Source organism: Hemicordylus capensis, chromosome 5 (genome assembly GCF_027244095.1).
Source record: "Hemicordylus capensis ecotype Gifberg chromosome 5, rHemCap1.1.pri, whole genome shotgun sequence".
NCBI classification, from domain to species: domain Eukaryota; kingdom Metazoa; phylum Chordata; class Lepidosauria; order Squamata; family Cordylidae; genus Hemicordylus; species Hemicordylus capensis.
In genome coordinates this window covers 223,616,928-223,638,526 of record NC_069661.1, presented here as the reverse complement: position 1 = coordinate 223,638,526, position 21,599 = coordinate 223,616,928, and the positions used below count along the sequence as shown (strand labels likewise).

At 44.2% G+C, this 21,599-nt stretch overlaps 1 protein-coding gene across 1 annotated transcript; it reads right to left on the bottom strand.

Moving 5' to 3' along the window:
• Positions 1 to 4,870: 4,870 nt before the first annotated feature.
• RTCB (RNA 2',3'-cyclic phosphate and 5'-OH ligase) lies at positions 4,871 to 20,218 on the bottom strand. The gene is made up of 12 exons (XM_053257516.1): positions 19,926 to 20,218; positions 18,891 to 18,969; positions 17,861 to 17,928; positions 17,285 to 17,384; positions 14,815 to 14,971; positions 14,545 to 14,701; positions 13,286 to 13,445; positions 12,603 to 12,778; positions 11,068 to 11,256; positions 9,668 to 9,778; positions 8,778 to 8,897; positions 4,871 to 6,431 (listed from the first exon to the last, which is right to left on the bottom strand). The coding sequence occupies exons 1-12, from the start codon at positions 20,016 to 20,018 to the stop codon at positions 6,324 to 6,326; spliced, it is 1,518 nt and encodes a 505-aa protein (XP_053113491.1). The 5' UTR covers positions 20,019 to 20,218; the 3' UTR covers positions 4,871 to 6,323.
• Between the last annotated feature and the right edge of the window lie 1,381 nt (positions 20,219 to 21,599).

The following is a 21,599-nucleotide window of genomic DNA, read 5'->3' as shown; positions in this document are numbered from 1 at the left end:
ATGGTACTAAACAGTATGCCAAATGGGCCCTTGGGCTGACTGATTACAAGGCAGCTGAGCCACGCCTGTTGCCATTTCTGAAAGGGAATCTGTTTTGGATGAAAAGACCTCTGTGTAAAAGTTGTTATCGTTTCGGAACTTTAAGGCAACACAAACTGGTTTTTGTGCACAACCAACCATAACCAGCTGTTTAGGTGCTTATACTAATCCCTCATAATAATCGGTGGCAGGTAATGTGCAGCTTGCAAGATGACAATTATCAAATTCAAAATGATTACTTTGGAGTGCCGCTCTAGGAAGGGGTGAAGGATGGTGGGTGGCAAAAGCCCTGTAATAAGAATATATGCAACATATATTTGTCTTCTGGGGTTGGGGAAAGAGATAATCCATAGCACCCATTTTGTTCCTTGGAATGTAGAACAGTATTTGGGCCATCAAAGTGGGTCATCCAGCACACAGAGGTGCCACTTTCTCCCAGATTAAATGAGGGGGGGGAACAGGTATGCTGGGGAGGGCTTGGCTTCCACTCAGTGAAAAGCAGGTGAGAGGGTGCTGTAGAATCCAGAGGAAAGAGGTGTGGTGTGGAGTGGAATCAGGAATATTAACAGTTTAATGAAATAGATGTTATGTACAGAGAGGCAAGTGCAGACTACTTTTCCATGCTCTTGCTGCTGGCTGTTTGTTAGCCCCGCCTCTATTCCAGGACTGGAATACAAGTAACTAAAGCCCCATTCAAAATCTGGTCTGGATTAAGGAATGGATTAATCAAAAGCCCCACAGGTGCCAAGCTGGAAGATGAATGGCAGGCAGATTTCCATCCCAAATGCCTTTTCTCCATGCTGTTTGGCCTCATGCTGAGGCTGACTGCCTAGCATTCGAACTGCCGTCTCCTAATCTGCAGAGTGCTCCAAGAGCCTTTAACAACTGCAGTACATTGATCTGGCCTGTTTCCAGAGGCGTAACTAGGGAAAACGGCACCCGGGGCAAGCATTGAAATGGCGCCCCCCCGCCCCCCCAACATACTACATTATACTTAGGTTTTTCCTCACAAGCGCCCGCTGCCGCCGCCAAGCCAGGCCACTGACTGGCCGCCAGGCGCCAGCAAAGCAATGGGGGGGGGCGCGGGCGGCACGGAAGGGACCGCTCGTGGGGGAGGGGGCGCCAATGCGCTCCCTTGACTGCTGCAGCGCTGCTGCACTGAGCAGGAAACATTTGTATTAACAAAAAATTTTTTAAAAAATTGTCATGGCGGTGCCCCCCACGTGACCAGAAAATATGGCGCCCGGGGCACGTGCCCCCCCTGCCCCCCCTATAGTTACGCCTCTGCCTGTTTCACACAATCATTCAAATCTCATTTTAATGTGTTACCAACATTCGTGTGATTGTGTGACTGCACACCAAGGTAGTTTATGGCCTGAGCTGAATCTGAGATCCCTATGAATCTGAGATTCCTTCCTGTGTTGGGGTTACCAACGTAAGTGTGATTGTGTGGTTCACACAACATGTATGTTGGTAACCCCCCATGAAACCTAGATTTGAACAATTGTGTGGAACTGGCTACTTTCTTGAATTGATGTTTTACAGCTGCCTCTGAAGCAGGGGTTCTCAAACTTGGGTCCCCAGATGTTGTTGGACTACATCTCCCATCATTCCAAGCCATCATGGGCAAAGGCCCGCCCCCCTTGCTCTAAGGCACTGTACCATACCCCCAAACACATCAGCTATAGCACATTTTTCTGGAGTGCTTCCATAAACAGGCTTCTTTGCATCTTTTGAGGTTCTCTGTTGCACGGATGCTGAATGTGGACTAGTGGCATTTTCAAAACTTTTAGCTCTGAACGATGCTAGAAGCTTTGGGTCCATGCCATGCCTTAATCCGCTACCGGAAAAAGACAGCAAAATACCAGCTACAGCCTGGGCTCTCTGTGAAACTGAAGCCTTCCGGCTGAAGCCTAGCATGCATGCTGACACATGCTCAAGGAAGCCTATTGCTTTGAAGAGAGCAGGGAGCTAGTTAAGCATGTTTATATCAGAGAAGAACAAAGGAATGATGCAGCTGCCTTTGCCAAGGAAGAGTAAAGCATTCCTCAAGGACTTTGGCAGGACCACCAGCAGGAATATGGAGAGGTGGGGAATTAAGAGGATCCTAAGAGCAGGAGCACAAGGGTGCCCTAATCTGTGGACAACCATGGTCTATAAAGGCAGCAACTGGACACAGAAGAATGGACAACAGCCCACAAGAGACACATCAACCAACTTGCTGTTTTGAGAATGTCCCTTTCTCAAAATACACACTTAATGTCACTCCTTGAAAGAGACAAGGCAAGGGTGTAGCTATAATTGAGCGAATGGGTTCAAAGACCCTGGGCTCCCTAGCTCCTGAGGGCCCCCACTTCTGCCCCTCCCTGTTTTCTTCATTATCTCCCTCACTCCGAGGGGGTGCCAGAGAGACGGGTAAGCACAGGCCCCCTCTCCCCTATGCCCCTCAGGCAAGGTGACGGTTAACATAGTAATTTGTCAACAGAACTCATTAGCAGCTTTCCTCCTGGCCCAAGAGCCCTACCCAGACAGGATGTTGTACCAGTGCTCAGATGTACAAACACAGATGCATATATTTGTGTGAATGGCTGTACCTGCATTCCTTTCAAGAGCAAACCTGGGTACAGGCCCACTAGAATGCAAGGTACACAGAGGAAGCGTACCGCTGCACCTGTGTACAACATAAGAAGGTTGTTCACATGACCAGACCTACCCAGATAGGGCTGGGTTGTGTGGAGCCAACAACTGGGGAGCCCAGGTTTTCTACCCTGGGCTAAAAGTGAGGTCGGAGGGCACACGCTTCAATACTGACCAACTCCTCAGTTCTCCAACTTTTCAACTAATTCTCTGCTGCAAGCAAGCCTCCTTTTATTCTCTTCCCCACCTCTCCAAATTTCTCTAAACCAGCCAATCAGGACAACTCAGGTTCCCTCCATTATTTTAGAACATATCCAATGTATGCAGTATAGAAATCTGTAACACAAAAAGGAGGCAATTCGGGCCTCTTTCCTTCACACAGAAATACCTTGTATGTAACCTCTACTTTTTAAGGGGGTCATCTTAAATTTGGAGTCATCTTCGAGGCGGGTAAATACGATACATTGTTGTCCAGGGGTGGCCTTTTCACGAGGCAAGGTGAGGCCATTGCCTCCGGTGGCAAGATAACCCCGCAGCATCACTGTCAGAGCAGCTGTTTGGGACTGATCTCACTTGCACACTTTGCAGGGAGCACCTCACAAGAAGCACAAGGAGAGAAACCTTCTTAGCAACCTCAGCATTTTCAAAGCTTGCATGGCTTGGTTTTGAAAGGAGAGGGGGCTGGCTGCCACATGGGCCATGGGGCAAGGCAGCACCTGTGCCTCACATCAGATGCCACACTACCTTGACCTGCCCATTAGAAGAATATACTGGTGTACGTACAACATAAATCTAAATGCAGGGAGTTCAAGCGAGTCTGGCACAGAACCACTTGGACCAAAAGTCAGATTGGGCAGCTTGCCCACTTTGGTAGGCTTTTTAGCTTCATGCAGTCATGTCCATGGCAGCATAAGGGATGGTATCGCAACTGGCAGGTGAGTCATGTGACTGTCCTGAAGGATACATTTTATATAGCCTTTACAAACCACTTTTCTTTGGCCCATATTTCAGCAACATTTTATTAGCCCTTTTAAGTTAATGCCAAACCACTGCTGACATCAGCAAGCATCAGTTAAACTTTTCTAGAATACGTAAGGAGACAGGGCTAGGCCACAGCTTTTTCTCACGTTGTGCATGGCAGCCTTCTTTGTAGAAGGCATAGGAAGCTGCCTTATACCTAGTCAGTCCTTTGGCCCATGCAGCTCAGTATTGTCTGCCACCCCGACTGGCAGCAACTTCTCCAAGGCTGCAGGCAGGGGTCTCTCTCAGCCCTATCTTGGGGATGCCAGGAAGGAACTTGGAACCTTCTGCAAGTAAGTTTGCAGGTGCAGTTTCCAGAGCAGTCCCATCCCCTAAGGGGAATGTCTTACAGTGCTCACACGTCTCCCATTCAAATGCAAACCAAGGCAGACCCTGCTTAGCAAAGGGGACAATTCATGCTTGCTTCCACAAGATTAGCTCTCCTCCATTCTATGGGTCCTGCACCTCATAGGAACATAGGAAGCTGCCATATACTGAGTCAGACCATTGGTCCATCTAGCTCAGTATTGTCTTCACATATTGGCAGCGGCTTCTCCAAGGTTGCAGGCAGGAACCTCTCTCAGCCCTATCTTGGAGAAGCCAGGGAGGGAACTTGAAACTTTCTGCTCTTCCCACAGCGGCTTCATCCTGAGGGGAATATCTTGCAGTGCTCACACATCAAGTCTCCCATTCAGATGCAACCAGGGCAGACCCTGCTTAGCTGTGGGGACAAGTCATGCTTGCTACCACAAGACCAGCTCTCCTCTCCTCTTTGAGAGTATTTTTAAGAAAAAATATTTGGTACTTTCTACTAGGTTTAGGAAGTAGCCATTTTACTAGTAGATAGGAGATATTTGCAGTAGTAGGCAAAGACCTTTTTATTTCCCCAGAGCTCTGTTTTATAAGCCACCCCTACATTAGAGCAGGGCTGCTCAACTCCAGATGTTGACCTACAACTCCTATAATCCCTGACTACTAGCCATTGTAGCTGAGGGTGATGTGAGTTGTAGTCCAAAAAGAGCTGGCGAGGCACCACTGAGCAGGCCTGCATTAGAACTAAAAGGTCACTGGGGTTTTCACACAGAACTTCCATCTTACCTAGAAATGCTTTTACGCAGAGACCTAAAATAACCTTTTAAATGAAAAATTACAGGAAGGACAACACTATGGAGAATACAAGGAAGTCATTGCGTTTTATTGAGAAATGTCAAGTCCTCAGCTGTTCACCTCCTTTGGAGAGCCACTCCCAGAATTTCAGTTCAATTCACACAAAGAAAAGGCCTTTGTCAGTGTCAAGTCATGCTTGCCATGGTCCAGATCACACCAAGCGGCCACTACTGTTGCATGAGAAGAAGGAAGAGCACTATGCACTGAACAATCAAAAGCAGCATCAGAGCAAACGCTGGTTCTGCTGAAATCACCTTCTGTTTTCCAACAGCTACTATCATTGGATCCTGCCCCACTGCCCAGAGTATGCTTTGGGGAAGCACGTTCTGTCATTACCTTGTGTCCCAGTACCGCACTCCACCCATTTGCACAACGTGTGCAAACAGCAGCTCAGAAGATACGAGGGCCAGAACAAGTCTCCCTGCTATACATGGGTATAGCCCTACTTGCTGTTTCAAAGGGCAAACACATTTACAAGACTCCCAAACAGATGTGCCTGAAAGACAGCAAGACTTGTGGGCAACTCTCCAGCTTGCTTATCCAGACACAGCGAGTAGGGCGACCAGATGCAAGAGCAAACAGGGCTCCTGAGCATCTAGGACTTGCTCAGATGAGGTTTCTCATTTTTGCAGCACTAGGGCATAAGCCGTTCAGGCCCAAACACGACTGAAAAGTGCTGTAACATAATGCTCTAGCATCCGCTCACCCTAACTATGCAGGGACATCACAGGAAAGTTGGTCCTAGTCTTCCTGTTTCAAAGCAAGTGAGTAGGGTCTTCATAAGGGATAACCCCAGGCATGGGGGCACACTGCTGCTGGGGAAACAGCAATGGTGCAAGCGTACCCTCAGTCAATAGCATCCCAGGCCAACAGAGGACTGCACTTAGCCGTATGACTATTTGACTTCATAGTACAGCAATGGTGAGTTGTCAAATCATATGGACAAGTGGCATTATCAAGCTTTAATACAACCCACAATGCCAAAAAACCTTTAGCTGCGTAGATCATTGCCAATAGTTGAATTCTTTACAAGGCAATATTTTAGAGGGGGCTTGAACAAAATCAAGGGGGAAAAGGGACATGTGACTCAATCTTGGAGCCTTTGTGCTTAGCCTTCATCAGAATAAGTCTCCCTGCAGAATGGTGGCTTAACACTGGCCTTCCCTGCATCAGCCAGAGTCATTTATTAAGGGCAAAGAGCATTCTGCAGGGATGTTTTAGACATTTGCTAAAAGAAATTCAGTTTCTTTCTGACATGACTCTGTTAAACAAAAAACAAAAAAACACATGTCTCAGTTTATCACTTCCTCATAAGGAGGAATGCTTTCTAGGCACATCTTACTTCCAGGAGTTCTAGCAAATAAAAATCTTGTCAGTCTGTATTTTCCACCTAGACAGAAACAATCTCCAAGCACGCTGGGTGGTCAGGACAGAGCTGGTCATTCCTGTGAAAGGCTTCCCTAGCCTTTGATAACGGCAATGGGTCTCAGTTTAATGGCTTTCTTGCTGATGCCAGCTGCATGGCAGGTGTTAACCACATCTGTCACATTCTTATAAGATTCAGGTGCCTAGAATTAATGAGATGTAAAATTTAACAGCATGCTTTCAGCCCCTTTTAATATACTACTGTACGTAATATGAATTTCTACCCCACTTCATTAAAAAGGCTCTAGACAGTGTACAAAGCTCCAAATAATATTCATATGATTTAATAGTGTTAGAATAAAATATGTTTCCCAATTGAATTTAATTACCAAAAAATTCAAACAAAGCTATTCATAGCTCCATGACACCAGGCCGGTAAACTCAGGTGAGCGCTCCAAATGTATTCCTAAAGATGAAAGCCTTGCATTGCTTTCAGAAAACCTCCGAACTTAGGCTAAGATGGTAATACATTTCACAAGGTAGAACCTACCCCTGAAAAATTATTTACACCTTCCCAGTGAAGCTCATTCCACAAAGTGGGGTGGGTGGGTGGGGAATCTTTGGCAGACCTTCCTTGCTAATCTTAAAAGGACAGGAGGGTTCATACTAGGAGAGCACTCATTATCTGTTCTAATATTCAATTTACAGTGGGTATAGGAAAGAATCACCCCCTTTGATAGACCTTAAATTCTGGTTCCCTTACATCCTGAAATGAAAACACAAAGAAAATTCCCTTCACCAGCTGTACTTATCCAATGCAACCTATAACATCCAACTGAAAAATATCACAATTACAGTCCAGAAAAAGTGTCAGAAATAAAAAACAAGAATTACTGAGATTGAAAAAGGATCACCCCCCCACCCATGTCAATATTCTGTTGAACCACCTTTTGCTTTAATAACAGCCTTGAGTCTGTTGGGATACTTCTCTATCAACCTTGCACATCTAGACGGAGCAATATTTGCCCACTCCTCCATACAGAACTGTTCAAGTTCGGTCACATTGGATGGTAGGTGTTGGTGGACTGCTATCTTCAAATCTCTCCACAGATTTTCTATGGGATTTAGGTCTGGGCTCTGACTGGGCCACATGAGGACGTCCACTTTTTTCTCCTTCAGCCACTGTGTGGTCAATTTTGCTGTGTGCTTCGGATCGTTGTCATGTTGAAAGGTGAATCTTCTGCCCATCCTCAACTGTCTGGCAGAGGGTAGCAGGTTTTCTTCCAGAATCTGACGGTATTTTGCCCCATCCATTTTTCCTTCTACCCTAACGAGAGCCCCAGTCCCTGAGGCAGAGAAACACCCCCCACAACAGGATGCTGCCACCTCCATGCTTCACTGTAGGTATGGTGTGTTGTGGATGGTGAGCTGCGTTGGATTTACGCCAGGTGTACTGTTTGGTGTTGAGGCCAAATAGTTCAATCTTGGTCTCATCTGACCATAAGACCTTTTTCCATTTGGCATCAGAATCTTCAAGGTGCCTTCTGGCAAAGCTCAAACGAGCTTTAATGTGGCCTTTCTTGAGAAGTGGCTTTCTCCTTGCGACCCTCCCGAACAAGCCACATCTGTGGAGCGCTCGTGAAATTGTTGTCACATGCACAGAACCACCACTCTTTGCCATGAAGTCCTTTAACTCCTTCAGAGTGGCCACTGGCCTCTTGGTAACCTCTCTTACCAGTTTCCTCCTTGCTCTTCCATCCAGTTTGGAGGGCTATCCTCCCGGATCCAGGGAGGATAGCAGTCCACCAACACCTACCATCCAATGTGACCGAACTTGAACAGTTCTGTATGGAGGAGTGCGCAAATATTGCTCCGTCTAGATGTGCAAGGTTGATAGAGAAGTATCCCAACAGACTCAAGGCTGTTATTAAAGCAAAAGGTGGTTCAACAGAATATTGACATGGGGGGGGTGATCCTTTTTCAGTCTCAGTAATTCTTGTTTTTTATTTCTGACACTTTTTCTGGACTGTAATTGTGATGTTTTTCAGTTGGATGTTATAGGTTGCATTGGATAAGTACAGCTGGTGAAGGGAATTTTCTTTGTGTTTTCATTTCAAGATGTAAGGGAACCAGAATTTAAGGTCTATCAAAGGGGGTGATTCTTTCCTATACCCACTGTATGTAGGGCCATATTGACCTTTTTGGGTGGGAGCTCCAATTTATCCCCCTCCCACACACACACCCTAAAAAAAGAATGTGTATAATCCAAGGGCAAATATCCACAACAAATAAACCTATTTACCTGCCTCTTATAAGAAAGCCATTTTGGACAAAAAGAATAAGGAACAGGCTGTCTCCATATGAGACAAGGGAAGATTCTTTCTCCCCAGCTGAACTGATTAAGAGCTCCCAGGAAAGTGGATTCTGATAAAATGTTATGTTCTTTCCTCTTCTGATTACAGATGCTAACACCTCACTGGGAGAAGACATCTTTCCTGAACACACTCCACCCTCTCTGCCCCCAAAAGAAAAGCTTTTAAATAATTTACCTCTTCCATAACCAGTTTAGGAGAAGCAACACGGATTGCAATCCCCATGTCTGCCAACTTGTCCAATACATCTTGAAAATCCAAGTTGCGTCGAGATTTGGCACGGGACAACGCGCGGCCCTAAAAATATAATTTTTATTATTTCATTTACTACCATAGTCTTTACTGGTAGACAGCAGTAAGTGGATAGGAAATGGAGCATGCAGCGTTACGCATGGCCTTGGCCATTTCTTCCTAACACATGGAGCACTTGCACACCTCACTGGAGAACAAAGACTGCAATAAGTCACCCACCACCACCTAAACTCACTGCCTCCCCTGCTCAGCTTCTACCTATCCACATCACCTAAATGAGATGACAGCTGCCAGGAACTCTTGACCTCATTCCTCCCTGATCGCAGTGACATCATACCCCACACTTCAGGAAATGCTGCACTTAGACGGGTTACAGGACCACAGATAGTAACGGCCAGTCTTTCCACATTAGGCTTCCTGTATCTTTACCAATTATGAAGAGGGAAGTCCAGCAACTGCAATTTCCCATTTCACAGTACTGCAGGGGGCCAAAGAGGGGTATTGGTCAAAATTGCCTCATCTATACAGCTATTAAAACGCACAAGGAACTCAGATGATGGGGAAATGGTCTACTTTTTAAATAAGACATGCAACATTGTTTACATTCTGCACGGCTGCTCTCTGCAGTAGAAAGGTTATATTTTAAGCAATTCAGTCAAGATACATACATGGGTATGAAACAGGATGAATTTAGTAGAGTTATTCTTGCAGAAGCTGCACATTACAGTCTTACTGCCATGACAGTGGGCCTCAACCAAGTGTGCAAGAAAGAGGGATGGTTAAAAGGGAGGGGCGGAAGTTGCGTTGCTACTCACTGCTCCGTGGCAGGTAGTTCCAAAGGTTTCAGTCATGCCTTGCTCTGTACCAGTAAGGACATAGCTACAAGTTCCCATTGTACCACCAATCAGCACTGGCTGGCCAGTCAACTGGAAAGAGAAAGGGGCAGGGGGAAGAAAGGATGCCATCAAGGTTAGAGGCTCCCTAAATTTCTAAGAATCAGCAAGAAACCCTTTGAGGAGGACCCTTAGGCTGAAACTATACAAAATTCTTTATTTATCTCATGTAATCCCAGGAAGATTTCATTAGGGTAAGATATTAGACAGGAAGATAAACCAAAACAGGAGGTTGTAACAACAGAGCAACGTACAAGTTTAATTTTCTTTTACAGAGCAGGAGCTTCTCGCAAAACCCCAAATCCATGTACAACTATTTACAGGTTCTAAACAAGTGGCTTGTTAACGTTTTACTTTTTATATGCTGTCATCTCTTTCTGATGTAGACTGGACTATCAGACAGGTTCCTCAAGAAATCGTTCTCCTGTATAAAGCAAGTCTGTGTCAGCCTCCAGCACTCATAACAATATCCCCCACTGGGAGTCTTCCAAAGACAAAGACCCTTTGTTCCAACCTGCCCTGGCTCTCCAGGGACTGGCGACTACCTTTAAAGCCCTAAATGGTTTAGGCCTCCACTATCTGAAGTAACATGTTCTCTCAGCTGAGCCAAGGCCTTCTGTGGGCCCTTGCCCCTTGTGCTGACACCAACTGAAACTCAGCTGTCCTGCAAGTGGAAAAGGGCCATCCTGGCAACTACCCTCACATTATAGGATACTATTGGATATGCTCGTTTTCTCCTTATGGTCCCAGCCTTCCATCGACAGCTGAGGACTGTGGCTTTAACTCAGGCCTTGGGAGAGTCGACTTGACTGTAATTGGAGAGTTTCTCTTACACTTTTACATGCTGCTGGAGTTAATTTTACATTGTTTTATACACCTTTTTAGTTGCAGAGATATCATGCAGTGCACCACCGGAAGGAGGCAGGCATGCACAGTTTGTGAGCCAGCCAAGAGCCTGCCTTCACTGACAGCACAGGCGGGGGAGGCTCTGTGCTTACTCTGTGCAATTGCTGCTCCAGTTACTGCCGTTATTCTTGACCAGCACACATCCATCACTCTTCAATGGGCAGTGCACTACGTGGTATGTTGGCCATTGCTTTTATAAAATTGTATATATTTTATGTTGTATGCCACTTTGAGACCAAAAGGTAGTCTATAAATTTAAGAAGGAATAAATCAAATGAAAAGCTTGAAGTCAGTCCCACCTAAGCATATGAACACAGACTATTAGGTGAAGGAATCTATTACCAGGACAAGAAATAACTAGATGCTATTTCATATGACCATTTGTGCTAACAAGAGATGACACAAAGAACTCATACTTGGTAGTCAACAGCTATAAGGGGGTGGTGAGGGGGGAAAGCTCTGGTCGATCCTTTTCTGTGCACCAGCAGGGTCCGTTCTTTCCCATCTATCACATGCTGCTCGACTTTGGCAATGTTATGAGAAACATCATAGATCACGTGCATATCCAGATCATCAGGGGTGGTGTTGAAGACTTTGGCAAATGCCTGAAAGGAAAAAAAGGCAGACAGGCAAAAAGGGCATGTGAAAAAACAAAAAGACAAAAAGCCTATCTATTTGCGGACCCAAGACATCCAGGATGAGGGACTAGGACTGAGCTGTTTATGGAAGCTGGTACTTTAGTCATACAGATTACATCGGTAACCTTTCCCCTAATACTCAGGTTATGTTTAGCATTATTCCACATACCCCCCAAGAATATTTCTCAATATAAGAACATAAGAACAGCCCTGCTGGATCAGGCCCAAGGCCTATCTAGTCCAGCATCCTGTTTCACATAGTGGCCCACCAGATGCCACTGGAAGCCACAGCCAGGAGCTGAGGGCATGCCCTCTCTCCTGCTGTTACTCAGAGGCATCCTGCCTTTGAGGCTGGAGGTAGCTTACAGCCCTTCAGCCTCAAAGGCAGCTGATAATAGACCTCTCCTCCATGAAGTTGTCCAAACCCTTCTTAAAGCCATCCAGGTTGCTGGCTGTCACCACATCTTGTGGCAGAGAATTCCACAAAAGAAATCTTGTGGCAGGAACAGTATAACTGTTCCATACAACCAAAGCCTATATATTTATACAAACCATGAAAAAAAACCCAAACACACATACTCCCTCTCCGTCCCCAGCACCTCCTCTCTTCAACACCCTCACAGTGCTCTCACATTTTTAGCTTAAGAGTCAATTGACAACATTCATTGTTTAAATCAGAAAATTATCATGAATGTGGACTAGTCTGCAAAATGCAATTGTTGGTGGTGAATATTCTCTTGGAATCTGAGGCCATCAAGCATGCAGGACAGATTACTTAGGACACCCTACTCTTGTTGACTTTGAGAAATATGGACTGCAAACCTGGGGTATCAAAAGGAAAGCACAACACTTTCAAATAAGTCAGCAGAGGATTTCGGAGAAGACTGTTGTAATTAAAGCAGCTCTCACTTCAGATTCCATGTTTAGAAAAAAGCAACCAGGTTCATTCATACCACAAAGCAGCTGAACTGAAGCTCCAAGACTGGGGATTGCTGCTTGAAATTTTAATTTATCATATTTCTATAACACCTAACACACACATCTCTGGATGGCTTGCATAATTCAGAAATTACTACATAATTCTAAAATAAAACTGCATCCCTCTGAAAATATTAGTCAAGCTGAATTGCAGTTAGCATTGGCGTTTGCTCCTATAAAACTGACATTTCCCCCCTCAGCAAACTCCAAGCTGAAACCCACCTGGCCCAACATCATGATCAAGTGGGTTGGCCACCATAGGCCAACCAGTGGTCAACAACTTGATCAGGATTTCCGGACACCAAAGCATAGCCTTCAGTGCAGTCTTCTCTTACCTGTCTGGTGAGGAATGTCATGGAAGAACGATTGACCCATGCATAGTTTCCAGCTGCCGCCATTCCCTTCAAGTAATCCTGCCCCTCTTGGGAAGCAACATGAGCACAGGCCAGCTGGCGGTCATTCACTATGATCTTGTCCCGTTTCATGGCTTTTTCCATAGCCACAAGGGCATCTGGGGAGGAAAACACCACACTTATAAGCAGGTTAGATCCATATATATATATATATATATATATATATATATATATATATATATATATATATATATTCCCTCCTGGGTGTGCCTTGGAATGTGCGTCCCAGCGCCCAGCTGATTGGCTGAGGGGCACCTAGGAGGATTGGTTGCCGCGGTAGCAGCCCAGCCATGGAGGCCAGAGGTGGCAGGCCCAACCCGGCCGCGGAGGCAAGACCCAGGAGGGGGGAAAGAGGAGGGGCAGAAGTGGCAGTGGGGAGGAGAGGCGGCTGGGCCCAGAAGCAGAGACTGGGGCAGAAGTGGGGGGGGAGAGGTAACCATCGGCCCCAAAGAGCGCACAGATGCTCTGTGCGGGGTCGGCTAGTTTACCTATAATTTGCAATGCTTTCCTAGCTGGATTAACAGGCCTGGAAAATGACAGCCTGTTAAGATTTCCTGTTTAATTTCCAGGGCCAAAAAAGACGGGGGAAGTGAACCTAGTTTTACCTGTGGCTACTTGGTGGCCCAGGCCTCTGCTGCCACTGTGGATCATCACACACACTTGCCCTTTGTGGTCAATGCCCATCTTCCTGGCAGCATACTCGTTATAAATGTCATCCACCACCTGAATCTCGGCATAATGGTTTCCTGCCCCCAGAGTCCCCAGCTGTCAAATTAAACAGGAGAGCTTAGTTACAGACACTGGACATGGAGAGGAAGCAAAATGGAGAAACTAGAAAGTTTTCCATGAGAAAGGCTGGGTGACTGGTTTTCCAGTCTTTTATGCGACATGGTATATTGCTGCAGGAAAAAGCTATGGCTAAGAACAAAGGGTTCAGCAAGGAGCCTGAAGCTTATCTGAGCACTGGCGGTACTGAACTGTAAAAGACCTTCAGCTTAGGACTCTAAGAATAAAAGTGACCTTGCTGGATCAGACATACAGTGAGGTCCTATTCACACAGAAGCAAGCCCCCCTGAACATAGTGAAGCTTACTCACTAGCAAATGTGCTTAGGATCCCAGCCTAAAGGTTCATGTTTAGCTTCAAGCATAACTAGTCAGATGACCCTGGGCAGAATATTAAGGAGGTAACATTTCCCAGCATCTGGAAAAATACTGCCACTGTACACAGAGGTTCAATTTTCAGCCATTAAAGTGTTCAGTCAGGGTATTTACTCCCCCACCATTCTGAGCTCATTGATGATCATAACACTGTGTGGCAATTAATTCCATACATTAATCATCCATCGCATGAATGACATGCCTCCAAAATTGTTCATTCATTTAACACGCTAACAGAACAGTACGCCATAGCAGGGTTTCTTAACCTTGGGCCCCCAGATGTTGTTGGACCACAACTCCCAGAATCGCCAGAAATGGCCTTTGTGGCTGGGAATTCTGGGAGTTGTAGTCCAACAACATTTGGGGGCCCAAGGTTAAGAAACCCTGTGCCATAGCATGTCTTCTTCAGGAAATTCCTTTAGCTTCCTTAAAAGAAGGAACTGATACCAGAACACATAAGGGTAAAGGAGAGGAAGCACACAGTAAACCTAGTGAATACATGAGTAGCCTAAGCCAGGCTAGGGGCAGCCGTGAGGTTTTAGGGAGACCCAAGCCAACCAGCTAGTCCAGCAGTCCAGATCAGGATCTCTAACACCCTCATCAACATTTCTTACTTTCCCAGCATGTTCTCACTCAACTAGAAATCAGCCCCAGGAATTAGCACGAAGCATGCTTAATCCAACACAGGACCTGAAGTCGAAGTACCTGAGGCAATCCCCTTTTCTTTGCCCTTGCAGAAACCTTATTGGGATCAGCTTGCAGCATTCTCCCATATTCTTCACAGTGCTCTTTATCCTCAGCCCAAGCATAGCCTTCTCGAAGGGACCAGTCTACCCCCATCTCCAAAGCCTCTTCCAAGTCCCTGCAGTGAGAGGAAGATGTCCATTAATAAAGCCTCAGCCAAAACACAGGATGGAACCTAACAATGTCTCACTGCTGTATCTTGCCACACAACCAGAATGAAGTAGTTCATACTTGGCATTCATGGGGATAACACCTTTGGATCCCACGCCAACAGGAATATGATCAAACATGGACTGGGCAAGCTGCTCCTTTACTGGCTGGACATCACACTCGTCAAGGTTGGTACGAAGCAGCCGTACACCACAGTTGATGTCAAATCCAACACCACCTGTATAAGTGGGGGGGAAACTTTCAAAACTCAGATAATGACAATATAGTGACGATGATATATGCATTCTCAGTTACCAGACGAGATATTGAGACCACTTTAATGCATAAGAAAAATAACTTAAAACAAAAATGTTACCAAAAACTTGAGCAAATGCGTTTCAATGTTAAAACATCATTCTCAATGCTCTCTTGAGCCTAAATACAGCAACTGAAACTAAATAACCAATCCAAAAAACAGGGGGCAGGGGAGGAGGTGATGGCACTACAGAACATTTTAAACCCTTTTATAGAACAATGAATTTCATCGCCTCTTTCATTTCTTCCCTAACATTATTAGTTGGCTGCAGTTGTTCAATGTATATGGCTTCTTTAATCTTACAGTTAACTGTATTGCCTTCTATAGCCAAAATAAACACCTTTGTTTGCACAACTCCTCCTTCATGTTTTCCTTCATATTTTGTTAATTAATTAATTAAAAGATTTAATATACCATCCAAATCACCAACTCAGGGTGGTGTACAAAAGAATAGCATCTGAGATTTTTTAAAAAGAATAAAATAATAATAATAATAATAATAATAATAATATTTATTTATTTACACAGTTAGACAAGTGTTATTGACTGGTTTGTTTTATCCAGACATCGAGTCCTTCCCAAGGACCTGGGATGGCTGCATTTTATTGTCAATGTTGTTGCTGTTCTTATAGATATCGTCGCAGAATATAGGCTGTTCCCAGTAAAGCTGCTTTTTGTAATTGGCTTATTATTTTATTCTGTATAGCACATTATTTACATTGGGGAGACAGTAAGACCTCTGCTAAAATGGTATAAAGATCACATTTGTCAAGAGCAGCTAAAGCCACTCATTTTCAGCAAATTATCATATGTTTCCCTGACAAAAATACATAATTCCCTCAACTGTGTAAGCACAGCAAGCAGCATTGACACTCTGCACTACTACAGAAGATAATAGCTTACAGAAATATAGGACTTCATGGGATTTGTGATTAAGGAAGCTAAAATACAGATCAATGTGCAGACTCCACAAATGTCGTCTAAGGACAACATTTACATGTAAGCAATGTATACTTATATATGACAAATCCAAGTTTACTCATCCCTAAATGATATTTGTATAAGGCCTGCTTTGGTAGATAGATTTTACTACTGCTAGGAGTGTACTGGGTTTGGTTTCAGAAAAGGCAACGAGCAAATAAATGACCCACATGATCCAATAGATGCTCATGGAGCACCCCCTCCCATTTGTACCCTGCTGCTCTCTTAAAGAAAAAGCTGGTGTTCTGTATTCTGCCCTTTGTGAATTATTATTATTATTATTTTTACATTTATATCCCGCTCTTTCTCCAAGGAGCCCAGAGCAGTGTACTACATACTTGAGTTTCTCTTTCACAACAACCCTGTTAAGTAGGTTAGGCTGAGAGAGAAGTGACTGGCCCAGAGTCACCCAGCTAGTTTCATGGCTGAATGGGGATTTGAACTCAGGTCTCCCCGGTCCTAGTCCAGCACTCTAACCACTATACCACGCTGGCTCTCTGAATGGAAGACTGGTGCAGGCACAGAAGAGCATCTTCACCATAGTGACATTCACACGGTGGAATTCACTGCCAGATAAGCTGTTTGGCACCATTACTAATAGTTTTTCAATGAGAGGTGATGACATGGTTTTTTCAGAAAAGCATTGAAAGTGGCATATAACTGTGCTATACTTTTATTCTACTCCCTAGTTTTATTTTCAGCTGTTTTGTTCTTTATGAATTATTAACTGCTTTTCAACCAAAGAGTTATCAAAACATCTTTAATAAGATTGTTATAGTTAAAATGTTTTGTTTCAGACTGGCAGAGAACGCAGTATGAATGTTTTAAGTAAAGAAATAAAACAAGTATCAAATGTTGCATATATCATAGCCTCCAGGTGTAACTATAGCCTAATAAAAGGTGAATTTAAATGCACTCTCTTAAGAATGGAATTATCACAGCTCCTATTGTATTATGGGAATAAACATGAAGAAGCATGCCTGTCTATCTTTTAGAAGAGCAAGGTTATAAGTCAGCATTTTGTCAAGTATCAGTGCTGGACACACCTATTACAGATAATATGCTATTTAGGATTTATGACTTAGTTGACAATTGCACGTGGATCATAGTAAATATATCTCCATCAAAATAGATAAGGTACTAGGAAAATGCATCTCGCCTTCACACATGTTTTTTCTGTACTGCATAGATTTGGAGGCTTCCAAGTAACGCTCTCTCTTTTTATAGATTACACCACAATGAAAGTGCCCATACCTGGTGATACCACTGCTTCTGGGTCATTCATATCAAAGGCAGCCATGTTACCAATGGCAAACCCATAGCCAGAATGGACATCAGGAAGTCCTATAGATCTCTGAAAGAAAAAACAAAGGAAGGCAGCCAGTCTTAAAATGAGAATGAGTGACGATTCAGGGATACTGAAAATCCTGTTTCCCTTGCCTCTCCATTGCAAAGCATGCACAAATCCAAAGTCTTTTCTTTAGCAGTCAATGAAAGCACAAGGAAAGTCTGCAAATGTAGATACAGGTATGGATAGGCTGAAGTTAGGTGGATAGTGTTACTTCAGAAATATGAATTTATGCACCCAGCCTTCCTTAGAGGTTTTAGTTTATGTGTCAAGAAATTGTCATGATGGCTTAGTTTAATGGTGATGGTGCTTTATAAGTTTCCAAAAAAAGAAACATTCATTCTTAGAAGAATGAAAAGGCTATTATTGCAATTATCGCTAACACCTTATTACAAGGCAGGATCCAAGTATGCAGACTCTTCCTACATAGCTTCCATTATGGTAGACTGGGTCTTGGATAAAGGAGCAAGTCTTCAACTTACATGAACGATGCCAGGCAATGCAGCTACATTCCCAATTTGCTTCATAGCTGGCAGAAAACCACCAGCACCTGAAGGAGAAAGAGAGGGGGGAAAGAGAAAAGATGGAGGCAAAACGAGTTCCCAACTGCGATTGACAGCAACATCCCAAGGGCAATATAATTATATTTGCCTGATTGAAGCTTATTACAAAGATTGACAACTCCTGTGAAACACTGCATAGATCAGGGGTAGGCAAGTTGTGGCTGAGTATGATGGGAGTTGTAGTTCAACAACAGCTGGAGGTTGCCAGCCCCAGGTGAAGATGAAGCATTAAATGGTATTTGACTAAGAGAACAGATGTTAAAGCCAGGATTAAGAGGTATATGACTGTTTCAGAGCATATAACCTCTCTTTAGGTCTAAAATGCTAACATAAGAAGAATTAAGAAGCACAGCACATTAATATTCTCATTTTCTACTTCAAAACCAAGTATGCTTTATGAAATAAGATCTTAAAAAGAAGAAATTCTGACAAGTAACAAACTGATGACAGACATGATGTAAGCACGCTAGATGTTTACATGTAGTCCCCTAAATACTTTCCATTAAAGAAAATCCACCCCACCCTATGATGCCTGAGCAGCAGCCACCTAATGGTGCAGTGGGGAAATGACTTGACTAGCAAGCCAGAGGTTGCTAGTTTGAATCCCCACTGGTATTTTTCCCAGACTATGGGAAACACCTCTATTGGGCAGCAGCAATATAGGAAGATGCTGAAAGGCATAATCTCATACTGCATGGGAGATGGTAATGGTAAAGCCCTCTTGTATTCTAAAGACAACCACGGGGCTCTGTGGTCTCCTGGAGTTGATATCGACTCAATGGTGCACTTCACTTACTATGATGCCTGAACATGCAAGCAACTGTAAACACCAAATGTATTGGCTGGAAACATATTGACTCTGGATTCATCAAAACAGTTTGGAATTGGGGGAAGCAATTCCATGTGTAACAGAAGCCAATGAGATTGAACAATAATATCACACACATACCTCCGCCTCGGCATGCATTCCTTAACTCTTCAAACATTAGCTTCTCTAAAGGGTCATTCACGTAGAACACACCTTCCACCTAGAGACAGACAGAAGAATGAGGAAAAGGGGGAAATAATGCATCACTGCCTCCCCAGGACACTGAAGCTACTTTTGATGATACAGATATCAAAAATATCACACAGTATTTAAGGACACACTTTCAGGGTGCACAGTGGGCTTCAGAGGGTAAGGAAGATCAGCAAAAACTATTCCTCCCCTGTAGCACCACTGCAGTATTAGTCTAGGTATCAGCCAAGGGATCAGCAGCACCTGCCACTGGGAGCAACACTATGCAGTGATAATAGAGAAAGTTGTTTTCCCTGCCCCCCATGAAAAAAGGTGCTTCTTTGGCAGCATTTTGACTTGTTTTTACAGGTACATTCCCCCCTTTATAAGTACTCTTTCAAAACACCTTGGGGATACTACTAATCTGTACAACTGTCTTTAAATAACAACAACAATAATAATAGGGTTATCATAACATAGAAAATGCTTCGCCAGTATCCATTCAGCCATCAGGAAGACATTCCACTCCCCGCTCCCATTTCAGTCCCTGTCCTCAAGTCACTGTCCTTTAACAGGCCAGGGGTGGCTACCAGAGACCCAGTTAGAGATGATGAGAATTGTAGTCCAACAGCTAGAAAGCCTCAGGTTCGCCACCTCTGCTATTATGTCATTTAACACACCCAGATCAAATTCCGAGGTCTGGGAGGGAATAGAACCCTCCTCCTTTCCCTCCCTCCCTCCAGTCCATCATTCACTCAGTTATTACTTAATGAAAGGCCACCAGGTTTAAAGGCCCTCGCTTCCTCGTACTACTCCACCAGCCTCGTGTGGGGAGCTTCTGCAATATCCATCATGAGGGAATGGCATTCTGCACATGGTCAGAGGATGTCTTATCACCTCACGTGCAATGAACAAAATGGTCGGGGGCCAAGACTCCCGGGCAACTTAAAGCCTCCCCACCCACGATCTTCACAGTCTCCCACTCACGCGCATGTTGGGCACGAAGCCCTTCTTGATGCGCCAGCAGTTCTTGTCCAGCTTATCCAGATACTGGAGCTCGTCATTGTAGCTTCGACTCATGGCTGCAGAATCCGGGCTGGTGCCGCTGCCGCCTCTCGCTGCCTCCGTGTCACGAGCCCTCCGCCGGCCACACAGACGCAGCAGAGCCGCTTCAGGACTGACCAGTACGGAAGCCGAAGAGGCTGCGCGCGATCTTCATAAGAAAAGGCAGACGAGGAACTAAGGAGGTATTCCTAGACGACTTGTACGGCATCCGCCGAGGCTCAAAATTCGTCTGTTCAACTCGCCCTGCCTCCCAACGCGACGTAATACGTATGACTTTTTTTTTTTTTTTTGGCGGCGGTGTTGCTTGCTGAGCGCCTGTTAAAGCGAGGTGCGGAAGAAATCTATCGTGGAGAGAGGCGGCTTGATAATGAAATAATAAGTGATTGTGGCTTAAAACACATACACGACAATCCGCATTGGCGTTTCTTTGTTTATTTAAAATATTTCTACAGGAAGACTCTATCCAAAGCCGTTTACAATAATTTCAAAACAAAAGCCTGGAAATCCATTATAAACAAAATTAGAAACGGCAGGGGCAGAAGTTACTTAAGTTACATTAGTAATTACATTACATGTAAGTAGGTTACAGTACAGTGGTAAAAGTTACAAACCGGTGGCACATTTACTTCAAAGAATAGTTTAGAAATATAGTTTTAAAATAGTTTTAAGAACTATTTAAAAAAGGAAGGGAAGGAACGGGCCAAGCAGGCTATATGGCAAGCACAACTCCAAAGGCAAGAGAGGGACAGGAAGCAAGCTGGTATTGTGAGTGGGATGTAAACATCACCCCAGGTCACACCCCCACCCCATGCACACATTTACATATATTACAACTGAGGGGTGTTAATTGTAAACTGCTTTGGGAGTCAATCTTTGATGAAAAGTGGGATATAATTTAGTTAATGATCACACCTGATTGAAGATATCTTTGGTAGCAGTCCTGTGCACACTTATTTTGAATATGCTCTCAAGTGTGTAGCTATAATTGAGTGGATGGGTTCAAAGAACCCAGCCCCACCAGCTCCTGAGGGCCCACCAGCTCCACCCCTTCCTATTTTCTTCATTATCTCCCTCACTCTGAGGGGCTGGCAGGGAGAGGGATGAACACAGCCCCCCCTCCCATAGCTACACCCCTGTGCTCTATTAAATTCAAACACTACTTCTGATGGGAAGTGGGACCTGGACATAATAATTTTGTCTTTAGATTATTTACGGATGTCCCACAATAAATATTGTTTCAGAAGAAGCATTTCCTCTTCTAGAGGAAGATAAAAGATAATACCTTTTCTAAGGTGATGCATATCACCATACTTTTTAAAGTTCCAGTATTAAAATTAATTCTTTTTTTAATCCTGCCTAGTTAAGCAGTAGTACTTTTAAGTTAAAAGGGTTTTCATCCATTAATCTTAGATAATCATCTAAATATTGTTTTTAATGTAGCGAACCTATAGAGAAGTAAAGGGAATATTTTCTCCTTTCTGTAGAAAAATGGGTTTGCTGTCCAACCTCCTTAGACTGCGGACTGGTATTGCCAAAGTGATCACTAAAAGCCATTAAAAAAGGATAGATCAATAAATTCTGCACAGGCTGGACTCT

Coding starts and splice junctions, on each gene's coding strand:
- RTCB (XM_053257516.1), bottom strand. CDS start 20,018: ATGAGTCGAAGCTACAATGACGAGCTCCAGTATCTGGATAAGCTGGAC. Junction 14,702..14,814: donor GTTATCCCCATGAATGCCAA/GTATGAACTACT, acceptor CTCTCACTGCAG/GGACTTGGAAGAGGCTTTGG. Junction 12,779..13,285: donor GGGCCACCAAGTAGCCACAG/GTAAAACTAGGT, acceptor TTTCCTCCCCAG/ATGCCCTTGTGGCTATGGAA.